This window comes from Citrus sinensis, chromosome 2, assembly GCF_022201045.2.
Source record: "Citrus sinensis cultivar Valencia sweet orange chromosome 2, DVS_A1.0, whole genome shotgun sequence".
NCBI classification, from domain to species: domain Eukaryota; kingdom Viridiplantae; phylum Streptophyta; class Magnoliopsida; order Sapindales; family Rutaceae; genus Citrus; species Citrus sinensis.
Window position 1 is genome coordinate 30,528,665 of NC_068557.1, and position 19,556 is coordinate 30,548,220.

The following is a 19,556-nucleotide window of genomic DNA, read 5'->3' on the forward strand; positions in this document are numbered from 1 at the left end:
CTTTTTTATTTTTTAAAGTGTAGTTGGATGTTTTTATAAATTTTATTGTTAAACTATTATATAAAAAAATGACTAAAATAGTCAAAATATTTGATGAAATTTACTTACACATATATAAACATGTAAATATAAAATAATGTTTTAGTTGCCGGTCTCATATTTTATTAAAGTAAAAGACCCTCTAAAAGAAAATAAAAACACATAATATAATATTCTACAACATGAAAATGCGCTCCACTGAGATGTGTATATTGGCTTTTATTGTTTATCTTTTACTTGGTGGACTGCGCTCTAAAGTGGTCTAAAAATATTTGTCACATGATACTAATGGATTTCGTTATGCTTTGTTAAGGGGTTTGACACATTTTATTTGCATTTATCTATTATTTCTTTAACAGAAGTGTTTGGGGGTAATACCTCGACAAGACCAGCCACGACGGGCAGGTATCTGATAGCAGGATTCTGCGAACAGGTATATTCCGCGGAGATATGGTAGCAGGGGAACACGAGCAGGAATGTTTTGCTTGTACACGAATGCACTCTCCATGGGGCCGTAGCGGGAGCCGGCCTCCCACCAGGAGCACAAACGATCCCTGCTAGAGTTCGAGGTGAGGAGACCCGGTCATTGACGGTTGGTAGGACGTGCACTCCTACCCGAGAATCAAGGCACGAAGTCCATCCAGCCACGACTACGATAACGGAACGCCCACGTCCGAGAGTTGGGGGAGGTAATGGTCGTGGATTGTGGAAGGCCGAGATTCAGAGGGAGCCTATAAAAAGGTAGCCAACGAAGGAAAAAATGTTAGATTTTTTTACATTGAAACATAGATAAAAAGAGCTCTGGATAACTGATACTAAAAAGAAGCCATAAGATTAATGGCCGACTTTTTCAGGAAAAGACCTACGTTTCTGACTTGAGTGTCGGAGGGTTTACGCCGGGAAAACACCCGGTGTGCTCTGACTTGTTTTTGTGTACGCAAGAGTCTATAGAGAAAAGGTCTTACGAGAAGAGATCCTGATCGTGGTCGAGTTGGTTGAGGAGAGATCTTGGTCGTGGTCGAGCAGAGAACCAAAATGTCGCATCAACAAGAAGTTCTCCCTCGTTTTAGTGAGGGAACAGATTGTGGGTTAGTGGAAGGCCAGCCCAGCAAAGAGCGATCGGTCAAGATATTATTCCTGAAATATGGGGATTTCATGAAGGTGATAAGGAGATTTAATGAAGGGGAACATCACATTATACGTTAAACAGATTGCTGAATTATTAGGATGTCCTTTTTTTTCTGAAAGCGAAGAGATTGAGGAAGTAGCGGAAAAAATTAGCGAAGCCATGTATTTTCGATAATATTAAAGATTTTGAACTAAACAAGAATGTTAAACGGTAAAGTACCAGGTCAAGGGGGAGACTGGAAAAATTAATTTACTCCAGCAATGACGGAAAGCTTGGTGAAATTATTGGAAGAAAAGTTTGTTGGCTCTGGCCTCTGGGCTCACCTTTGTAACCTTATAGAAGGTTTCAAGTTAATTGATTTCAAGTGCTTGCTTTTGTTTCATTGATCAATAAGTACTTGAATCTCTTAGAGGATATGGTGAAATTGGTGCACGTTAGTTTATATTTAGAATCTCAATGTATCTTAGTGTTTTCTACGCTTGATATGCTGTTTCAGTATGGATCGCGTTGAATTTGTCTCAAGTCTCAATTATTCCGAACAAAAAAATAATAATAATAAACAGGGACGCATAACCTTTTGTCAGAAGTCGATGTCCTTAATTAGAACAACGCATTCACATCGAGTGATTCCAGACCCTGTCGGGCAATAATTTGATACATTTTTTGTGTTGGGTGAACAGCATCCCAGAATATATATTTCCCAGCGTCAGTGCAAGTGGTCAAGCCTCTACATGTATCCCCAAATTCCACCGTTCCTGTCCCACAACACCCTTTCGCAGTTTCGGTAAAACCTGCCATTTTTTTTCCCCCAAAACAAACATCAGTCACTCAAAACTTGTTTCAAAGCCAAAACAGCTTGCGATGCAAAATACTGACCATATTTTTTGGGTTTGTTTACAGCGTCTAGGATAATATCATAACAATCAATATAAGCAGCTTTAATCCCTATTGTCCTTCTGAGAATGGCCAACTTCTCTCGAATCTTGGAGTTCAACGAGGCTGCCACCTTGTTGTAACTTTCTACACATGCTGTTTGGTCTTGTAGAGTCTTGACAATTGGCATGCAGCCCAAGGGAGGTACCCCAACAACCACCAATCTTGTGGCTCCTAGACTTTTCATCGCCTGCAGTCAGACAAAATTGAAAAAGTTTTCAGAGAGGGTAAATAAATACAATGTTAATGTGGTTGGTAACCTATAACTGGTGATTTTTAATGGAGGTGCGCGTGATCGCACACTTGTGAACCTAACTTCTTAAAGAAAACTTCACTTACTTTTTTCTTTCTTAATGTTTTTTGCTTATAATACGCTTTACACTATAATTTTAATATAATGCGAGTGAGTGTGTGACGTTATTTTAGGGCACAATTGAATATAGACAAATATCAAGTATCAAATTCCAGAAAGAGAGAGAGAGAGAGAGCGAGCACCTTGATGTCCTCAAACATTGAAGAGACCAAGTAATTTTCATACTGTTCCACAGTATATTGCCTGGAGCGAGTGGGCTCCAAGTAATAATTTTGGAGGAAGTCATTTGTGCCCATACTCAGTAAAAATATTGAATTGCCAATGATTTCTTCTGCCTTCTTCACACCCACCAAATTTCCCAGGTGAATCTTGTAATGCTTAAGGTACTCCAATTGTCTTGATACAGATAACACACTCTGATTCACAATTGACTCAAGCATTGCTTCTATTTCACGACAAAGTGAAAGCCAAGCAAATTTGAATAAGAAGATTTAGAGGACTTACAGAGAGATTGGCAGTGAGGTCATCATAACCGGAACCGGCAGAAGCAAAGCTAACTCCATGTAACAAATCTATCTTCTTGATAGTGGGATCAAGAAAGGCCGGAATGGCATTTGTAAAGCCAAATGATTCAGCTGTACAAGGAATAAACAGGAGAATTAAATTAAACGGAGGGCGTGAGAATGTATGATGCTGTAATATATACTAGTTTAGGAATTTGCTTTTTTTTTTTTTTTTCCACAAAAACTCAGCATGCGTGCTAAACTAGCTAGAAGTGTAGGGTCATTATTGAGCAACTTTTGTAGTAAAATAAGGAGACAGTGATATGTGAAAGCGGAATAGGCATAAAGATATGTGACAAACGACTTACCAATGAAGTCAGTGGCAAGCCTGCCATCAGTGAACCTTCCAGTGGGACGGCCATTAAAGAAATTCTTCCCGTAAGGAAGAAAATTGCCCTTCGTTGTGGTTGCAAGACGGTTGTTGTTGCCAGGATCAACACTGGAATCTCCAAAAACCAACATAAAAGTCACATTGTTTTGAGCTGCTATTCTTCTAAATTGAGCAATGCCCAAAGCCTGTGAGAGTTGCATCAAGGCTGCCACCAAAGCCATCACCACTAACACCCTCATAGCCTTCAGAGCCATTGCAATTGTGAAGGACAAGTTTTTACACCTTTTGTTTGTTTAACGTGATCAAACTCCAAAGTGATACATATCTTAAATAGGCCTGATCGAGGATAGCTGGCATTTTCTTTTTTTTGGGTGTGTGTGAGGGGAAGAGATAGCTGGTTGTGTTGGTTGAACACTTTCAACTTGTACATGTCTCAAAAATTAATGCTGAGCCAGAGGGATTTCTTGTACTTGGCAATAAAAATTGGTTGCTTTTGGGGCAAAAGATAAGTTCTAATGTAACTGGGAGCAGTACAATTGTCTTCAATGTTACGGCAGTTTAGGGCCCCATGTCCATCGCCAACTCAAAAATGCAGATGCTGATCATTAGCTATTTGTACCCTTATGTTTTTTTTTTTTATCAGTATGACAGCTAGACAAAGATAGGAAGAGTGAATTAAACTCGTTGTCGTTGCAAATTGCAATGCGCCTCAAGATTGGGTATCAAACATATATTAAAAGATTTTAAAATTTTATTTCTTGCCACAAAAGAATAAATAAATAAATAATTCATCTGTGAATGTCCAGTGCTCTGCGATGAAAATTAGCTGTGATGAATTAAACTATACAACTGTATAAGAGGTTTTGATGTTTGATAGAGATTGACGGTCCCTTTTGGCCACATGCAACAATCGCACATGCATTTTAATTTTGATTTTGATGGCAATTTGAATTTGCAGTTAAGAGAATACTTTATCAAAAATAAAAAAATAAATAAAGAGAATACAGTTGCTTGAGCACTTTATTTCGACTTCTGCGAGTTCTTCATCAACAACAGCAGTCTCAACTTTCTCTTTTCGATCCGCGTAATTTGATGATTATAAGCTAACATATATATTTATATACTGAAAAATTTTTCCAATCCAAAATTAAAGTTCGGATCAAACATATTAAATAATAAACTGACTTTTACAATATTGTAAACTAATTAATTACAATATAACAAATTCGTTTTAATCCAAGTTCTAAATCCATATGTAATAAATATTTTTATATGATTATTTTTTAGATGCGGGCACTCTTTATTTTATAAAATAAGAAATTAAGATTTTTAAACTACAACTTTTATAAAATCTCGAATCCTCACATTTTAAAAAATAAGTACACTTTTGTTAATGATAGACTCTCTCTCTCTATATATATACACACACACATATTTCAATAGATAAAAAAATACAGTCTTCAATATATTAAACTCTATATTTTTTATATTTTAATAACATACTTATTTTAATAAAGTAAGAATAAAGAATTCTTTTCCATTGTGTACTTTTTTTTAATACAGAAACACTTAGAAATAATGAGATTTTAGAAATTTAATTTTTAATTTTATTAAATTATACGATTTTATAATTTATTTAAAAATAATTCTCATTAAAAAAAAATAAGATCGCCTATATTTGTCAATGATTTTATATATTATAACTACTTCAGAGTTCTTCACACAGCTCTGTCCGGTCGGTCAAACAGTATAATTAATAGTCATCCGGCGGTCAAACTGTATAATTAACTTCATTGGGAATAATATTTTTTAGATTATTCCTCAACGTGGGTCCATCTCTCAGGCAAGCTCAGCCAACTAGTTCGTGATTGGACGAAGGCCTACATGACACATGTAACCTTCAGGCTTCAACATATATTAAAGGGTTAATTCCGTTCTGCCCCCAAATGTTTCAACATTTTCCACCGTGTCCCCAAATATTTCAACAATGCTCACTCCACACCCAAATTCGTTATTTTGACCGTTTATTCTAACGGTCAAAGGGCAAATTTAGAAGTTCACATCCTAAATATTATTTGATGATAATAAATTAAATTTATTTGATAATTTAATTGATGAGATTATTATTAATTACCTTTAAATAAAAATTTTAATGTAAATATTAATTATTAAATTAATATGTTATCTCATTTTATTTTTCTCTAATTCAAGATAAGGGGTATTTCGGATATTTACTTAAATTTTAAATAGTTCCGTGAAACATAACGGTCAAATTAACAGAATTAGGTATGGAGTGAGTATTGTCGAATCATTTGGATGCACGGCGAAAAATATCAAAACATTTGGGGGCTGGGTGGAAATAACCCTATATTAAAACATGCAAGTAAAATGAAAGACGAAAACGGTGAGTTTGCCGCACACCACATTAATTGGACCAGCAGCTGCGGTTCTACGGAGTCGAGATGTTTGATTGAATGTCGACAAAATGATTCACATATACTGATATACATGCTCTATGTTAATCCAATTTCAACACGCAAATTGCTTCGAGGAATATATTTCTTTTAATTTTCTTTTCAGATTTTTATATTCTATGAAGTTGCTTGCACTAAAAAATTATTTATGAAATCCTTTTTTTTTATAATTTTAGTGGTAGAGAATATAATATATCTAAATAATTTGATTTAATGGAAATAAAAAGAATAAGTATAATTATGAACAAAATATGCCATGAAACCATGAAAATATTGCTAATTGTTACTGTAAAAATAAGTGATTTCTTTTTTGTAAAATTACTCATAGTGATAATGCTATACTATATCAACCTTTCTTTTTATTAATTAGACCACAGCATAACATTTTTTTTTTTATAGCAAGTTAAAATAGCACTAACAGTTTAGCTTCCTAATGATTCCAATTTTTTTCAATAAATATATAATTGAATTATTTTATCAAATAAATCTCTAACTCTAATTGGAAAAAAAAAATGAATTGGGGTCATACTTGAAAACGAAATTAAAATCCTATCATTTTATAAAACATTATAAAAATTTAAGCAGTATAAGTGAATTTTTTAAGACTACACCACCTGTATGAGGTACAACATATTACCTCAACTTTGCACGTTAAGTTTGAGTCTTATCATCAATAATTTAACAAATGTTAGTTTTCAGATTCTACTTATGAGAAAAAAAATTTCACATAATATATGGGTATAGTTGATGTGTCATCTCCCAAATATTAGTAAGGATAAATATGTTGTATATCCTACCATATAAATATTTTTTTTTTATACATCCTAATATGTGAGTTAAAAAAAAAGATGTGTTTGCAAAAACCTTAACCGGGTTCGATCATTGTCCATTGATGGTTAGTGTTCAAGTGGATCCGGCAGGGTTAAATGGGGCTGCTGATGGAAGTTGATGGCATTAAATTTCAATGTGGGTTGATCCATTTATGATCTTTAGTCTTTAGCCCCAACAGATATTGCGCTAATTTTTGTTGACTTTTGGCCCGTTATCTACTTATCGACGCAATTTTTTGTTTTAGAGTAATCATAAGGTGACCCTAAAAATAGAAGGTAAAAAAAAAAAAACAAATAAATTAATGCCAGTTTTGCATATCATCACCGAGTATTCTATGGAATAATATTTCTGATTTTGTGGAACTTTGGTTGGATATACCACTTGGTTCTTTTATGCAAATTGGCTCCAAATTGATAAAGTCTTACACGTACATTATCCTGATACATGTACAATTGTTAACTTTATATATATATATTAATATCTATTTGATATGATTTATTTAATAGTAATAAGTATTTATTTAATCTCATAATTTTTTATCATAATTTTTGTTATTATTTGATTGTTTTTTCTAATAAAACTTTTGAAGTTTAAATAAATTATTTTATCTCCACTAGTAAAAGTTTAAATTTTATATTTTTGAGAGTAAAAGTTAGAAATTTTTTTAAAATGTTAAAATATATAAAATATTATCTACTTATTTAAAAATCTTATTTCATTTTATTCATAACATAACTTTAAAATCTTGCCTATTAAAGTAATTTTATAAATTTTAATAAAAAAATTATTGACAATTAAATAACTAAATTTTTTTTAATTAAAACATTACTAACAAAAACTCTTTTTAAATCAATTATATTTGAAAAATGAAAAACTGTATCAAATAAAGCCATAAACTTAATTGAATCATTTAAAAATATGCCATTGATAATTATAATTAAATCTTGACATATAAATGTACGTCGTAACTGAAAAGAAACAAAATATATACATGCATATATATATATATATATATCTAAATTTTTTGAAATTAAAAAGTAAGTATAAATTTTTGTGGGCGCGAATTTCATTTTTTTATAGGGAGGAGAGTCCAGTAGGAGTGGTAGGGGGAGGGGGCTTCATCAAGATCGTGGGAAAAGGAAGAATATGGAGAGAACAAGCACCAACCGCAGAAGGGGCAACAGAACAGGCATCGAAGAGAACACATTAGCAATCGTCGAATCCACCGAAGCCAAAGACACTCAAGACGCCGACGATGACAGTACCTCACTTTCCATCCCTTCCTTTCTGTTTGTTTCCCCCGAAACCCTGAGAAAATCAAATAAATTCTTTTACGTTTCAATTTGACGTATCTGCGACAATGTGAAGTTGTTACTTGTTATTTTATACGTATTTCTTTCAAAATTTATAGCAACCTATTTAATCACGCTTTTCAAATTAGGGATTTCTTTTCTTGAAGCTGTTCGCGCTTCTTCCTTTGCAAGTGAAGTTGCAGTTCCTCCAACTAAGTAACTTTTTTTTCTCTTTTTTTTTTTTTTTGCCTTTTCAAATAATTGGAATCGCTATTTATGTAGTTATTAAATTTATGCTTTCAAATAATGGTTTAATTGAGGAATTTGTTCTGTTTAGCAAAATGTACGAGGCTGTGTTACAAATTTTAAGGGTTGGGAAATCCCTTGAATTGATAATGTCAAGTTATCAGCTTCTTATTGATTTAGACAAGGTAATTTTTGTGGGAAAATAAATCTAATTCAATTTACTTTTACACCTGCAACTGCATTAACATTGTATTATGAGTACTTATATTATTTGTTGACATTATCTATTATTGGTATAGCATTTTCCACAGGTGTTTGTTTCCAAATCACACGAGCTGGTTGTTGTTGATGAGGTATTATTCCGTCCACAATGTTTTTTATGGTATTTATGGACAAAAAAAATTATTTGATGATATTCAGATTTCCTACTATATCTTGCACGTATTGCACATATATATGGGCCTCCATGGTTCTTATACAGGTTCGACAACATGACCGGTTCAAATTAATATTTCAGGAAATGTAGAATCATCTATTGTAATTTGTAGATTTTATGTCCCTTTACGTTTAGTTAGAATATATTGATCTATTTGCTTGTAGGCTTGGTCACCATTTGCCTTCAGCTCGGATGTTGCTTCTAATGAAAGCCGAGCAGCTGGAGAAAACTCTAGCGGCCTGCTTGATTTTTCAGTGAGTTGAAATTGTTGTGCTTGTTCTCAATATTAGTTTTTCTATAACCAATTTTTCATCCAACTGATTTTTTTCAAAAATAGTTTGCAGCTTTCTTTTAGCAGCTTGTACTGCAATTTAACTTTTATGATTATCTTTTGCAAATTGCAGGGTTTCGCTCTGTTGATAGAAGAGCTTGTCGAAATAGCTACTGTAGAAAACCTTCGAGCAATGGACACAAAGGTTACTTTACTACTTATACTTAGTACATCACAGTTATACGTTTAGAACACCTGATATATTGAGAAATAAATGGAAAAGGTTTCGCTTGGGATCATCTAAGGGCATGATATAGAGAAGCCTGAAGTGGCAAGAGGCTCAGAATGCTTGTTTAGCCTCGTATAGGTTTGAAGTGTGGATAAAAATCTTGGTTCAGGATTCATACTTGATCAGGCCTTCGTTTTGAAGTAGAAATTGATACTAAGAAAAGAGTGCTTATCTGTATGTGCACACATATATAGTTATATACTTTTAGCTGATTAGATCATATAATATACCAATTATCAACAGTAAATTTATTGGCTTGCTCTTATCGTATACATGCCGTGTTTATATTATAATGAACTTTCACGAATACAATTTTTGTTTAGTTTTTTGTTTCCAATGTGTTTACTCGGTTCTTGTAGTAACAATCTTTTTGGTATTGTCTTGATTCTTACGTGCCATCTTGCAGAACCTCAGGAATATGTTACTGTTTCAATATCTCGTCAGCTTTCTTGAAGGAGATTTTCTGCCTCGTAAGACTATGTATGCAGGCAAGTCAATATCCATTGGTACATTGAAAAAAAAAAGGGGATCGATATCTATAATCTTTGTGCTTATCAAGATTTTGAAAATTTTGATTATTGTATTCTCATATTGCAGAAACAATGAACTGGACCATTTTGCGTGAGTCCTTTCTCAACATGCTTCTGGTACACTTTCACTATTGAATCCTCGAACTTTAATAGAAATCATATCACTTTCATTATTGATACACCCTGATTAAGTGATAGTTGCATCATGAGTATCTCTTGATCTCTGTTTCTCTTCAAATTGAAGTTCTTGTTGTCCCATATCCTTGAAACACTGTATTCTTATGAAGTTGTTGAGAGATGTGAGACTACCAAAGTAAATTTGTTTTGTAGGGGTCAAGAAGAATAAATTATAAAAATTTGATGAAGGATTGCTTGTCCATTTTATGTGGATTATCTCAAGTTTATACTGGCATGAGTGATAATCGTGGAAGCCCAGAGAATTCTAATACCAAGCCATCTGAAGATTGCAATCCTGCTTTGGCATTTGCTTTACTGCAAGTAGGAAAGAGCACCTGCATTGCTATGCAGAAATTTCTAATAATAGTGAGTTATTAATCACTCAAATTTTATGATTCGAAAGTTACTTTGAATTTAAGTTCTGATCTTGTAAAATGTTTTAGATTATGGGGCTTGATAATTCAAAGAAGAACGCAGACATGCAAGGTCAAACAACCAGAGCTGATGGTGTGAGGTATTTATTTTCTTCTTATGTGATGCGGCTTTTGTGCACATTCAATCTCTTTTGGTTATTGAAGTGGCATACATCTTTGGATTTGGTGCAGAACCCCAGTAGTGGAGATAGTTTTGGATGAGCTGACTTACAATGTAGATATGCTTTTGCCATTTCTTCAGGTACACAGATCAATGAATTGTTTTATGCTCTTTTTTAGTGGTTGCAAGGAAAATTATATCCTTCAGATAATGATCAATTTAGCAGAATCTTTCTCTTCGTATTTATTTACTCACTTGTGTACAACACAATCTGCATTTGCTTTTGTTCCCAGCTTCTAAAAGCTTTTGTGGTTTGTGGTTATTCAAATTTTCTGCTGTTATTTAACAAATGGGTGATCTGGACAAAATTTCCAATTTATTGGGTTATGAAAAATGTGTTCCAGGCCTTTAATCAACCTAAGTGGAAACTGGAAATTGTTGTGCAGTATTTCTCAAAATACACTACTAAGGCAAGTCAATTGCACTGATGCATTTAGTTATATTGTCTAAGGTCTTTTTATTAGACAAGTAGGTTGTATGCATGATTGATTGTGCTTCATCCATAGCCTTCTGTTCGCACAAGGAGATCAAACGGTCCTGTTGATGATGCTACTTTCACTGGAATTTTGAATTGGTTTTCAAGTAGCACAGGAACCAAGAGCATTCTGAAAAAGATTAGCATACAAGTTATTCAGTTGCTATTGGCACATGGTTTTCAGGTGATTGTTTTTAAGTTCATTAAGTGTTTTTAAGTTCATTAAGTATACGCTACCATGTAATTTTCTTTCTATCTATATCTTTATGGATGATACTAGTTTCTTCATTTCCACAAATTTTCTAACATTTATAAAACTCAGGCTCTTTTGTTGCTATCATCCCAAAATATTGAAGGAGTCATGGATTCCAAGGAAGAGACTAGAGAAAGCTCTCTTGTGGAAATATGCAAGAGTATGATCTGTGCTTTTCAGAGTTTGAAAAGAACAAACGAGTAAGTTTTTCCTTAAGTTTTCCGTGCAAGAAGTTTTAATGTTTATGATATGTAATTTATCCAATAACCCTATCAAGGAGCATAACGAAATGAATGAATTTTCAGCTTGGTAATGGATGGTAAAGAACAGTTAGAAACAGTAGCATTAAGTTTTATTTGAATATGTTTTCGAGTAATTATTATGCCGACTGCACCCCTTTTCTCAAGGAAAATTATTGTATTATGTTGCAGGGAAATGGAGATTTTGCCAATTTCAAAAGAAGCTTTATTTACAGCAGCAACAATCCTCTCAATGAACTAATTAAGAGTTCAGAATATCATCTTTACTTAATTTAAAGGACATCTTATCACAGGTAACTGGATTAACTACTGCTGTTTACATATGTTGATGAGGGGACCTCCTTGAAGTTCTCTCTATATTTGATCTGCTGTCAGGTGGATAGCTTGCATAAGGAGCATAGATTTTTAAAGACCGATTTGTGAAACTGTCCGAGTTACTAATGTGTCTGAATGCTTACGTATACAGTGTCACATTCTTGTAATCTTGCCTTGTTCATGTATGCTACTATTTGTACATTTGTACTTCCACTAGGAAAAGCAAATACTTAAATTATTATATAATATACTATGATGCACCGATTGTCTACTTTTATACCAAAACTTGTATGAAATAATTTCTTTAATTGAATTGCATTTGCCCTTTTTTTCCATTTGCAGGTTAGGATGCAACTCACTCGTACGAGTGTGTCTGTCATGGAATTAATGGGGTCTCACTTTTGACATGTAGTTCACTTTTTAGCTTTGGAATGTATAAAGTTTTAAGTTTATTGATGGTTTTGGGAAAATTACAGAAGTTGCATCTTGGTGCAGCCCTTAAAAGCTATTTTTGTAAGCGTATATATAAAAATGATTATCTTGTTCTGCTTACGTGACCAATTTTATTATCACAATATGATGTTCTCCCTGTAACATGCACATTCTCATATGACAACAGATTATGGATTCCCGGAATATCAAATATGAGGCTGTCTTGATCCGAAATCATAATAACTCTCACCTTAACAAATAGAAATTGTGTTTTACATTCCTTCAAAGGACAATCGTGAGTTACAATTCACTAGGCCACCTAACAAGTTCACGTGGTCATAGAAGAATGAGTGCACCTTGAGATGTCAAGCCATCCAAGATGATCAACCAAGACTATGATTCTCCTACCGCCTCATTTGTATTCCTGAAATAGTTGAGCCCTGATTAGCTATGGAAACTATGATAACTATTAACAAAAATCATGAATCTAGCTGATTACAAGCTCTTGTCCTTAGAGCTTGTGGTACTCACTTTGAAGATTGAGATGAATCAAGCTGCATTGTGACTGGCCCATCATTAACTAGATTAACCTTCATAAATTGGAAAGATACATAGTTAGAGAAGTGTTCTTAGCAAAGAGATGAAAGAAAAGAATCTTGGTTGGAAAACTAACCTTCATCAGTGCTCCAAACACGCCATCTGTACAAATCAATAGGAAACCCGAGAACCAATACATCAAACACAATACTTTCGAGCAATCCCATTTACATAAGTGTGGGACAAAATTTTAAGTCCATAGAAACTATCTTATGCAAACCATGTCAAGCATGAATTCAGCTCTGACAATGATTTAGTCTGTACCAATAACTTTTCTCATTGTTCATGTGAAGTCATTTAGTCAATTTTTTTTTTTCCACCTTCAATCCACCGAATTTTAAAAGGGCCTAACAAGCATAGCACAAAATAGGCTTCCATCTTGCTTATAACAAAAGATGATAATTAGCAGTACAATTATCCACTAAGTAAAACATATAAGGATCTACCCAGCCAAGGTTTATACATGGAAAACAATCTGCTTAAAATGAAAAGGCGAGATTTGTACAAGAAACTAAAAGAACGCAGAACAAGATGCAACTGGAAAGCACATTTACCTTTTATTGCATCTGGGTTGTAAGATTTTCGAAATTTATCAACTAAAGAATCATAAAACGGTTTTGCTTTCTGGGGAGGCATTGCCACATGAAAATCCGGCTTGTTACCCTTCAATATCCCATACAACGTAAACTGACTCACTGCATCACCATTCACCAAGCCAACAGTTTAACCACGCAATGACACCACAACAGACACTGATTAGCATTAACCCAAATAAATGAATTTGAATACAATAAGAAAGTCCTAAAAACCAATTAACCATTCTTTTGTTATTAAAAAAGCCACGTGGGTATCAACTTCTCATTTAATCAATACCAAAATATGCAAAATCTACCTAGCAAAACTCCATACTTTTTCTGCATAACCTGCAAAGATACATAACCATTCTCATAATTAAAGCTAGACCATACAAATAACTTAATTTTATAACAAATTAAAAAATAATATTCACACGAACACACGTATATGAAAAGAGAGATGAAGAAAAATTACATTAAGGTCCCACCCTTTGCCTGTATTTTCATTTGGAAACAATCTCATGTTCAGAACTTTACGGCAGCTGCATAATTACATTCATTCAGTAATTTTACCAGTCATTTAGTTGCTACTAGGATTGCCACTCACAAAACTTAATAAAATTCGTTAGATTTATAATTAAATAGGAGAAAAGAGAGTGAGAAATGAAAAAGGTTATACACGTAATCGGCGTCGGCGTCGGTGTCGAACTCGTGGAGCCCGACGAGGACGAGGAGACCCGGCCCGATTTCCGACACAAGGCGGCCCTCAACCTGGAAAGGAGAAACAAAATTATAAGGGGAGTATTAATCAAAAGAAGCCGACCATTGTGCCATCTTGAATTTTATGGAGTGGGAAAAAGTTTAGATTAGACCTCGACGCTGGCAGAGGCGACTCGTTGGACTACCGCACGCATGGCGTTTATTTGACGCTTTCGATTGTGAAGTTGGGTTTTATTGAGCTTCCTGCTGCGGCTTCGAGCTAAATTGATGGGAAATGAAGGTAGCCATGAAATGGCGTACATGGCTTTTATATTTGTAGCTTGTTGGCTAGCTTAGCTTCAGAGTTTTGCCCATGTGGAAACGTTTGTCTATTGGAAATTGAAATGACGGCTTTTTTTTTTTCAAAAAAAAAAACTTGTCAAATTAGCTCTTTTTTCAATTAAACTAGTAAGTAGCATTCATCTTAAGTTCTTAAACTGGGTAGGATTAAAAAATAAAACTGAAAAAGTTGAGGGCATTATGTGCCATTGCACAATCTTGGAACAATTATTGAAAGAAAGAATCATCTGCGCTCCAGCCTCCAAGCATCTATCACAGAGGAAAAATAAATAAAATTACAAAGCCTCATCCGTTGAGCAAAAATGGGAAACAGCAACAACCTTTCTACAAGTGCATGCTACAATCTTTTCTTTTCTCGCCATGTTTTCTCCCTCTTTTAACACCTATTGAGCCCATTTTCTCCATAGCTACAGCGAAAGCTTGGAAGAATTTCTGCTTATCCTTGCCCAATTCCTGAACCAAAGACTTGGTCCTTGGGTCCAAAAACAAAACTTGGTCTGATGCCAACAAGCCCAATTTCCCCTCCAAGTTAGCATAATAAGCATGGTCAAACAAAAATGGTGTGGTAACATCAAACGGTGCGACAATGTCAGTATTGCCACCAAAATGTGGACATGCCATTCTCAGAGCCCTCAGTAGCCTTGGATCAATGGCAGGGTCAGGCTGCTTTGTGCCACGATAATCATATAGTCTGCTCACAAAGTGCTCACAATGAGCAAATCCAATTGTGTGCGCTCCAGAAAGAACCACCATGTCTTCAATTGTCAGCCCTTTTGCGTTGAAGATTTTGATAATTTGATCAATGGTGGAATTTGCACGCGGCAAATTGAAGGGTACCCTTGACGCCATTGATATTTTCCCATCCCATCTCCCTTTCTTAACTTGGTAATAAGGACCCCCAGCCTGCAACAATATTTTGAATATTTCTCTAAGGTTATGAAGATAGGATGTTACATCAATTTCAAACAATAATAACAAAAGCAAAAATGGTCTTGGCATTTACGATGAAATGATTTAATTACGTCTTTGGATAACTAAAATTAAATAAATATATTGATAGTCAGGATCAGCTTACGACAAAATATATCATTAGCAGACAAATTGGGCACATGGAAATATGTATTTCTCTGTTTTTGTCCTGTTGAAAACAGCTTGTTAAGTTTGGTTGTTTAGTGGAAAATGAGACAACAATTTTTCTCTAAAATCTTTCTACTTTGGAAGCATTGTCAATATCAGAAAATAGTACTAAGCTAGTTCAGAGAAATGAGAGAATAGCCAGTGAGAAGTTGAATGTCTCTATTATTTACCAAGAATCAGAGGAACTATTAGTGGAGTCTGCTTTGCTTTTATGGCAACTTTACAGAGTCTTTTTTTTTTTTTTAACCTTTTAAACAAAATATTGGAAGAAAGCAAGCATTCAAAGTGTCTTTATCTAATAACTCGGATTATATAGTTGTAATAAATCAAATGAGCCTTAATATATCCCATTAGAAATTTATCTGCTACTTGATTTTTTTTTCTTTTTAACTCAAGAGGCAACTAATTAAGCATATGAATGCGATTGGAACGAATCTGAAAGAATCAGCTAGAACCGAAAAGGAGAATTTACTGACCAAATGGACATAATCTCTGGCTGCAATTGCAAGAATGTCTGCACAAGATACAACACCAGGGCACTTGCTCTCCACCAAGGCCTTTGCTTTCCTTATGCTTTCAAATCCCTCTACCCGCAAGTCCTTGTTACCCAATGCATCCTTCTCTGCTAACTCTTTGCTGCCAGGCTTGGTCGCTATCAAAATAGACCCATCACAGCCCTTCAATAAAAAACGAGAGAAAAAAAAAATCAATAATGTACCAGGTTGATGGTAGTTCTGGTAGAGGTTATTACATAGTACTACTAGCGAAATGTGCATGCATGCAAATTAAAATTAAAAAAAAAATACTTTACTTCTACAAAGCAGTCATGGAAAAAGAGGCGAATGGTGGCTGGACCAGAAACGGGTGCTTCTTTGAACTGTTGGCTGGTTACTGAACCTACAAGTTGCTCAAGTTGAGGGCAAGATTTTGCATAGTAATCAACTGAGAGTTGGCGTCTGCTGCTGCGAGCATTATTATTATTAGTTTTGGCTGCTAAAATACATGGTGTGTTGAGAATAAGCGAAAAAATGAGCAAGCAAGCCAAAACAAAAGGAAATGAAGAACAAGGAGGAGGAGGAGGAGGAGATGGGACGGACATAATTGTATTGGAGACACAAGGCAGCTTTAGGACAAAAGACTCATACTAATGAGGAGAATATAAAAGTGAAGAACCCAGGTGTGAATGTTTGATGTGTGGGACATGTTGCTTGTTGAAAAATAGAGAGAATCAACACCCGTGAAGTCCCAAAACCATAAGAAAAAACAAAAGATAGGCATATAAAGAGGAGAAATGATGTAAATCAAACAACCCCCCCTCCCCCCCCCAAATTAAAAAAAAAAAAAAAGAATACCCTTTCGGAGCCAACTTAGTTTAATTAATTGCTTTTTTTTTTAATGGATTACAGAATATAGATGTTTACAATCTGAAATTTACAGGAGTTTAAAATTATACACTTCGGTTAGGGCTTCAAATTGCCAACTGATTTTGCTATATTGAATACAAATGTCAGTTTCTTTTGTTCTGTTTGTTGATTATCTTGTCTCAAAGTGATATTACAAAACACTAATTAGCATGGGGAATCCATTCACGGGTAGTTGGAAACTTGCAATGATTAAAACCATTAATCATTCTGATTAATCACCAAGTTTTGTCAACTAGTGATTGACACATTAGCTGCTAGCTAGCGAAGCCATCACTGATAAACTTTCTTTGGCTCTCTGTGTCATTCTTCAGCAAGATGATAAACGAATTGCTGGTACCCTTAAATCCTGATTGATGTGACAAAATCGAAAGATTAGCCGGTGGAAAAATAATATAAAGAAAATGGAGGATCCTAAATCTTAATATTGGAGCTTATCTTCATGCCAATGGGATTAAGGTGGTTGTACCAAGCGAATGAAACAAAATGACGAAATCAATTAAATACAAAACTAGAAGGTTGAGCAAAGCTTAGCTTATGGTGAGTGGAGTGAGCCCCATTTGCCAACCAAACATAAATGCTTAAATGCAGAACATGTGCAAGAACGAGGGACCTCACCATATATCAATATATCATAAATATAACTTTTGACATATATGAATGAATCCAGGCCATTGATTTCATTCTCCACTGGCTATGTAGAATTTTAATTTTTATTATTTGAACAACAATGGCTATATAGAATTACATAAATTAGATAAATTACTTGCCACTTTTTGGCCTTTTCAGTATATCATTAAGTGGAGATAAGCTTTTTATTGTGAGTGCAGTAAAAGCTGTGAGGGCCATCACACATACACTCACTCCTCGCTTGCTTTAATTGTACTTTTGGATTTATGAGCCTGAGCAAGAGAAGTAAAAGGAACCAGAAATCTCACCACCACAGACACAGAGACAAAAAAGTTGGTATTTTTTGTTTTTTACTTAAAAGAATTGATTTATTTATGACTTTCAAAGTTCTGCATCTCAGTACAGAAGGTGACCCCAGTCAGATTTTGCGAAAACAGATATTTTATTAGTCCCCCAACTCCCGCCAGTCACTGTATCAACTTCAGCTCTCTGCAGATTTATATTATTTTATAGGGGTTGAATTTCAAATCTCTTGGCAAGTAATTGCTTATATCCAGGCTTTGAATTATGTAAAAGGTCTAACTAGTCTGAACATTGTAAGGCCAAGAACAGGTGGTTGTTTTTTTTTTCTTTATTTCCCCTTGGCAAATCAAATTATCAAATATTGAACTAAAATATAAAAAAAGAGTAAAAATAAAATGCAATACCAAGAAACTATGGTCCATTCATAAAAAAATATTGTTGATTCTCATTGGTGAGCTCCAAAGTCCCTATCCAAAAAAAGGGAGAAAAAAAAAAGCTTCAAAGTCAACTTACTTGGGAACCTCGTACAGAGGAACATGGACAGTGGCATAGATTGTCACAAATTTCTTCAGCTCCATTTCGAATTTTAGATATATTTTCAAGGAACGCTGTGGACTGATTGAAGAAGACAGTGGGCAACTTACTCAAAGCAGCTTTTCTTTGTTTACATATATATATATATATATATATATATATATATATATATATATATATATATATATATATATATATATATAGGGTTTTGTTATAATTAACTTTTGAGGATGATATAGAACTCTCGTCAACGCAACTGGCGCTGTTAACCCACCAATAAATTAAATGCCGATATCGTTCCCTTCATGAAAAGCACTTTGTAGCTTCTGGTGCCAAAAAAGGTGCTAAGCATGCAGGCGGATAGAGCGCGTAAAATTTGAACACAATCGTTTACTCTGATATTAATACGACGTGAATAAATGAATTTAGATTTAAAAAACTGACATGATTATTTGAATGGGTTTGACTGAATCAACAATATATTTTTTGTGTGTGTCGATTTAAGATTTAGTTTCTCAACTCATTTATTCGGGTTATTATATGACTATTAAACAATTAACCAAAACTAATTCATATGTACATAAAATTATTATTATATCTTTAATTACAAATTAATTTATAGAATATTATAATTAAAATTCAAATATTAGATGTGATTTTTTTTAAGGATAAACATTTATATGATGTTTCATTTTGTAAAATTCTAAATAGATTTAAAACGTCAATGATATAAATGTGTTATATTTTGGTAGATATTTATATTTTATAATATCAATACATAATATAATTTAAATACACATGAGTGCAATTTCTATCAAATGAGTATGGAACGTGTGATGTAAATCGTATTAAATAAGTGTTAAGCATGATATTAATTTATATAGTATGTTGGATGGCATGATTACCTAATTATTGATTGGACGTGTCAAATCACTCGTTTATTTTATGTGTCGGATTTAAATTTTAATATTTTAACACAATTACTAAATGAGTCAGTATTTAGATCAAACTAAATTGATCACAATATGAACATAATCGGATGACCCAGATCTAAGGGAAATTTACCAAATTAGCCATTAAAATTTTGCATTTTTCAACTTTGGCCACCCAAACATTT

The 19,556-nt window shown here is 33.9% G+C and overlaps 4 protein-coding genes across 8 annotated transcripts; 1 reads left to right on the forward strand and 3 right to left on the reverse strand.

Moving 5' to 3' along the window:
- Positions 1-1,653: 1,653 nt before the first annotated feature.
- On the reverse strand, positions 1,654-3,768 carry LOC102625216 (GDSL esterase/lipase At5g45950). The gene is made up of 5 exons (XM_052432807.1): positions 3,286-3,768; positions 2,919-3,049; positions 2,597-2,830; positions 2,045-2,291; positions 1,654-1,959 (listed from the first exon to the last, which is right to left on the reverse strand). Exons 1-5 carry the CDS (start codon positions 3,560-3,562, stop codon positions 1,769-1,771), a joined length of 1,080 nt encoding a protein of 359 aa, XP_052288767.1. The 5' UTR covers positions 3,563-3,768; the 3' UTR covers positions 1,654-1,768.
- A 3,895-nt stretch (positions 3,769-7,663) lies between these two features.
- On the forward strand, positions 7,664-12,303 carry LOC102624079 (negative regulator of systemic acquired resistance SNI1). 3 transcript variants are annotated; one of them, XM_015527055.3, is made up of 16 exons: positions 7,664-7,874; positions 8,055-8,121; positions 8,243-8,336; positions 8,451-8,504; positions 8,752-8,841; positions 8,992-9,063; positions 9,554-9,635; positions 9,745-9,794; positions 10,008-10,220; positions 10,298-10,368; positions 10,460-10,529; positions 10,793-10,858; positions 10,955-11,107; positions 11,246-11,376; positions 11,608-11,729; positions 11,812-12,026. In XM_015527055.3, exons 1-15 carry the CDS (start codon positions 7,760-7,762, stop codon positions 11,675-11,677), a joined length of 1,398 nt encoding a protein of 465 aa, XP_015382541.1. In that variant the 5' UTR covers positions 7,664-7,759; the 3' UTR covers positions 11,678-11,729; positions 11,812-12,026. The 3 variants fall into 3 exon arrangements, with proteins under 3 accessions (XP_015382541.1, XP_006467692.1, XP_006467691.1); XM_006467628.4 differs by lacking the exon at positions 11,812-12,026 and adding an exon at positions 12,094-12,303 and having other exon boundaries at positions 7,665-7,874; XM_006467629.4 differs by lacking the exons at positions 10,793-10,858; positions 11,812-12,026 and adding an exon at positions 12,094-12,303.
- A 103-nt stretch (positions 12,304-12,406) lies between these two features.
- On the reverse strand, positions 12,407-14,525 carry LOC102624541 (uncharacterized). 3 transcript variants are annotated; one of them, XM_006467630.4, is made up of 8 exons: positions 14,228-14,525; positions 14,035-14,126; positions 13,831-13,897; positions 13,673-13,703; positions 13,335-13,475; positions 12,857-12,882; positions 12,715-12,773; positions 12,407-12,607 (listed from the first exon to the last, which is right to left on the reverse strand). In XM_006467630.4, exons 1-8 carry the CDS (start codon positions 14,375-14,377, stop codon positions 12,577-12,579), a joined length of 597 nt encoding a protein of 198 aa, XP_006467693.1. In that variant the 5' UTR covers positions 14,378-14,525; the 3' UTR covers positions 12,407-12,576. The 3 variants fall into 3 exon arrangements, 2 of the variants coding, with proteins under 2 accessions (XP_006467693.1, XP_052291207.1); XR_003063996.2 differs by having other exon boundaries at positions 12,857-13,475; XM_052435247.1 differs by lacking the exon at positions 12,407-12,607 and having other exon boundaries at positions 12,714-13,475.
- Positions 14,526-14,583: 58 nt separating this feature from the next.
- On the reverse strand, positions 14,584-16,863 carry LOC102620960 (peroxidase 19). The gene is made up of 3 exons (XM_025095418.2): positions 16,363-16,863; positions 16,028-16,228; positions 14,584-15,317 (listed from the first exon to the last, which is right to left on the reverse strand). The coding sequence occupies exons 1-3, from the start codon at positions 16,648-16,650 to the stop codon at positions 14,739-14,741; spliced, it is 1,068 nt and encodes a 355-aa protein (XP_024951186.1). The 5' UTR covers positions 16,651-16,863; the 3' UTR covers positions 14,584-14,738.
- Positions 16,864-19,556: the final 2,693 nt, after the last annotated feature.

Excerpts from the sequence above, each read along its gene's own strand:
- LOC102624541 (XM_052435247.1), bottom strand. The coding sequence starts at position 14,377 with ATGTACGCCATTTCATGGCTACCTTCATTTCCCATCAATTTAGCTCGA. Across the intron at positions 14,127-14,227 it reads TCGCCTCTGCCAGCGTCGAG|GTTGAGGGCCGCCTTGTGTC; the intron begins GTCTAATCTAAA and ends TCTCCTTTCCAG. Across the intron at positions 13,476-13,672 it reads AAAGTATGGAGTTTTGCTAG|TGAGTCAGTTTACGTTGTAT; the intron begins GTAGATTTTGCA and ends ATGGTGATGCAG.
- LOC102624079 (XM_015527055.3), top strand. The coding sequence starts at position 7,760 with ATGGAGAGAACAAGCACCAACCGCAGAAGGGGCAACAGAACAGGCATC. Across the intron at positions 10,369-10,459 it reads ACCAGAGCTGATGGTGTGAG|AACCCCAGTAGTGGAGATAG; the intron begins GTATTTATTTTC and ends GATTTGGTGCAG. Across the intron at positions 11,377-11,607 it reads AGTTTGAAAAGAACAAACGA|GGAAATGGAGATTTTGCCAA; the intron begins GTAAGTTTTTCC and ends ATTATGTTGCAG.
- LOC102620960 (XM_025095418.2), bottom strand. The coding sequence starts at position 16,650 with ATGTCCGTCCCATCTCCTCCTCCTCCTCCTCCTTGTTCTTCATTTCCT. Across the intron at positions 16,229-16,362 it reads TCCATGACTGCTTTGTAGAA|GGCTGTGATGGGTCTATTTT; the intron begins GTAAAGTATTTT and ends TTTTTATTGAAG. Across the intron at positions 15,318-16,027 it reads CCAGAGATTATGTCCATTTG|GCTGGGGGTCCTTATTACCA; the intron begins GTCAGTAAATTC and ends ATATTGTTGCAG.
- LOC102625216 (XM_052432807.1), bottom strand. The coding sequence starts at position 3,562 with ATGGCTCTGAAGGCTATGAGGGTGTTAGTGGTGATGGCTTTGGTGGCA. Across the intron at positions 3,050-3,285 it reads GCTTGCCACTGACTTCATTG|CTGAATCATTTGGCTTTACA; the intron begins GTAAGTCGTTTG and ends TTCCTTGTACAG. Across the intron at positions 2,831-2,918 it reads ACCTCACTGCCAATCTCTCT|AGTGTGTTATCTGTATCAAG; the intron begins GTAAGTCCTCTA and ends ATTGTGAATCAG.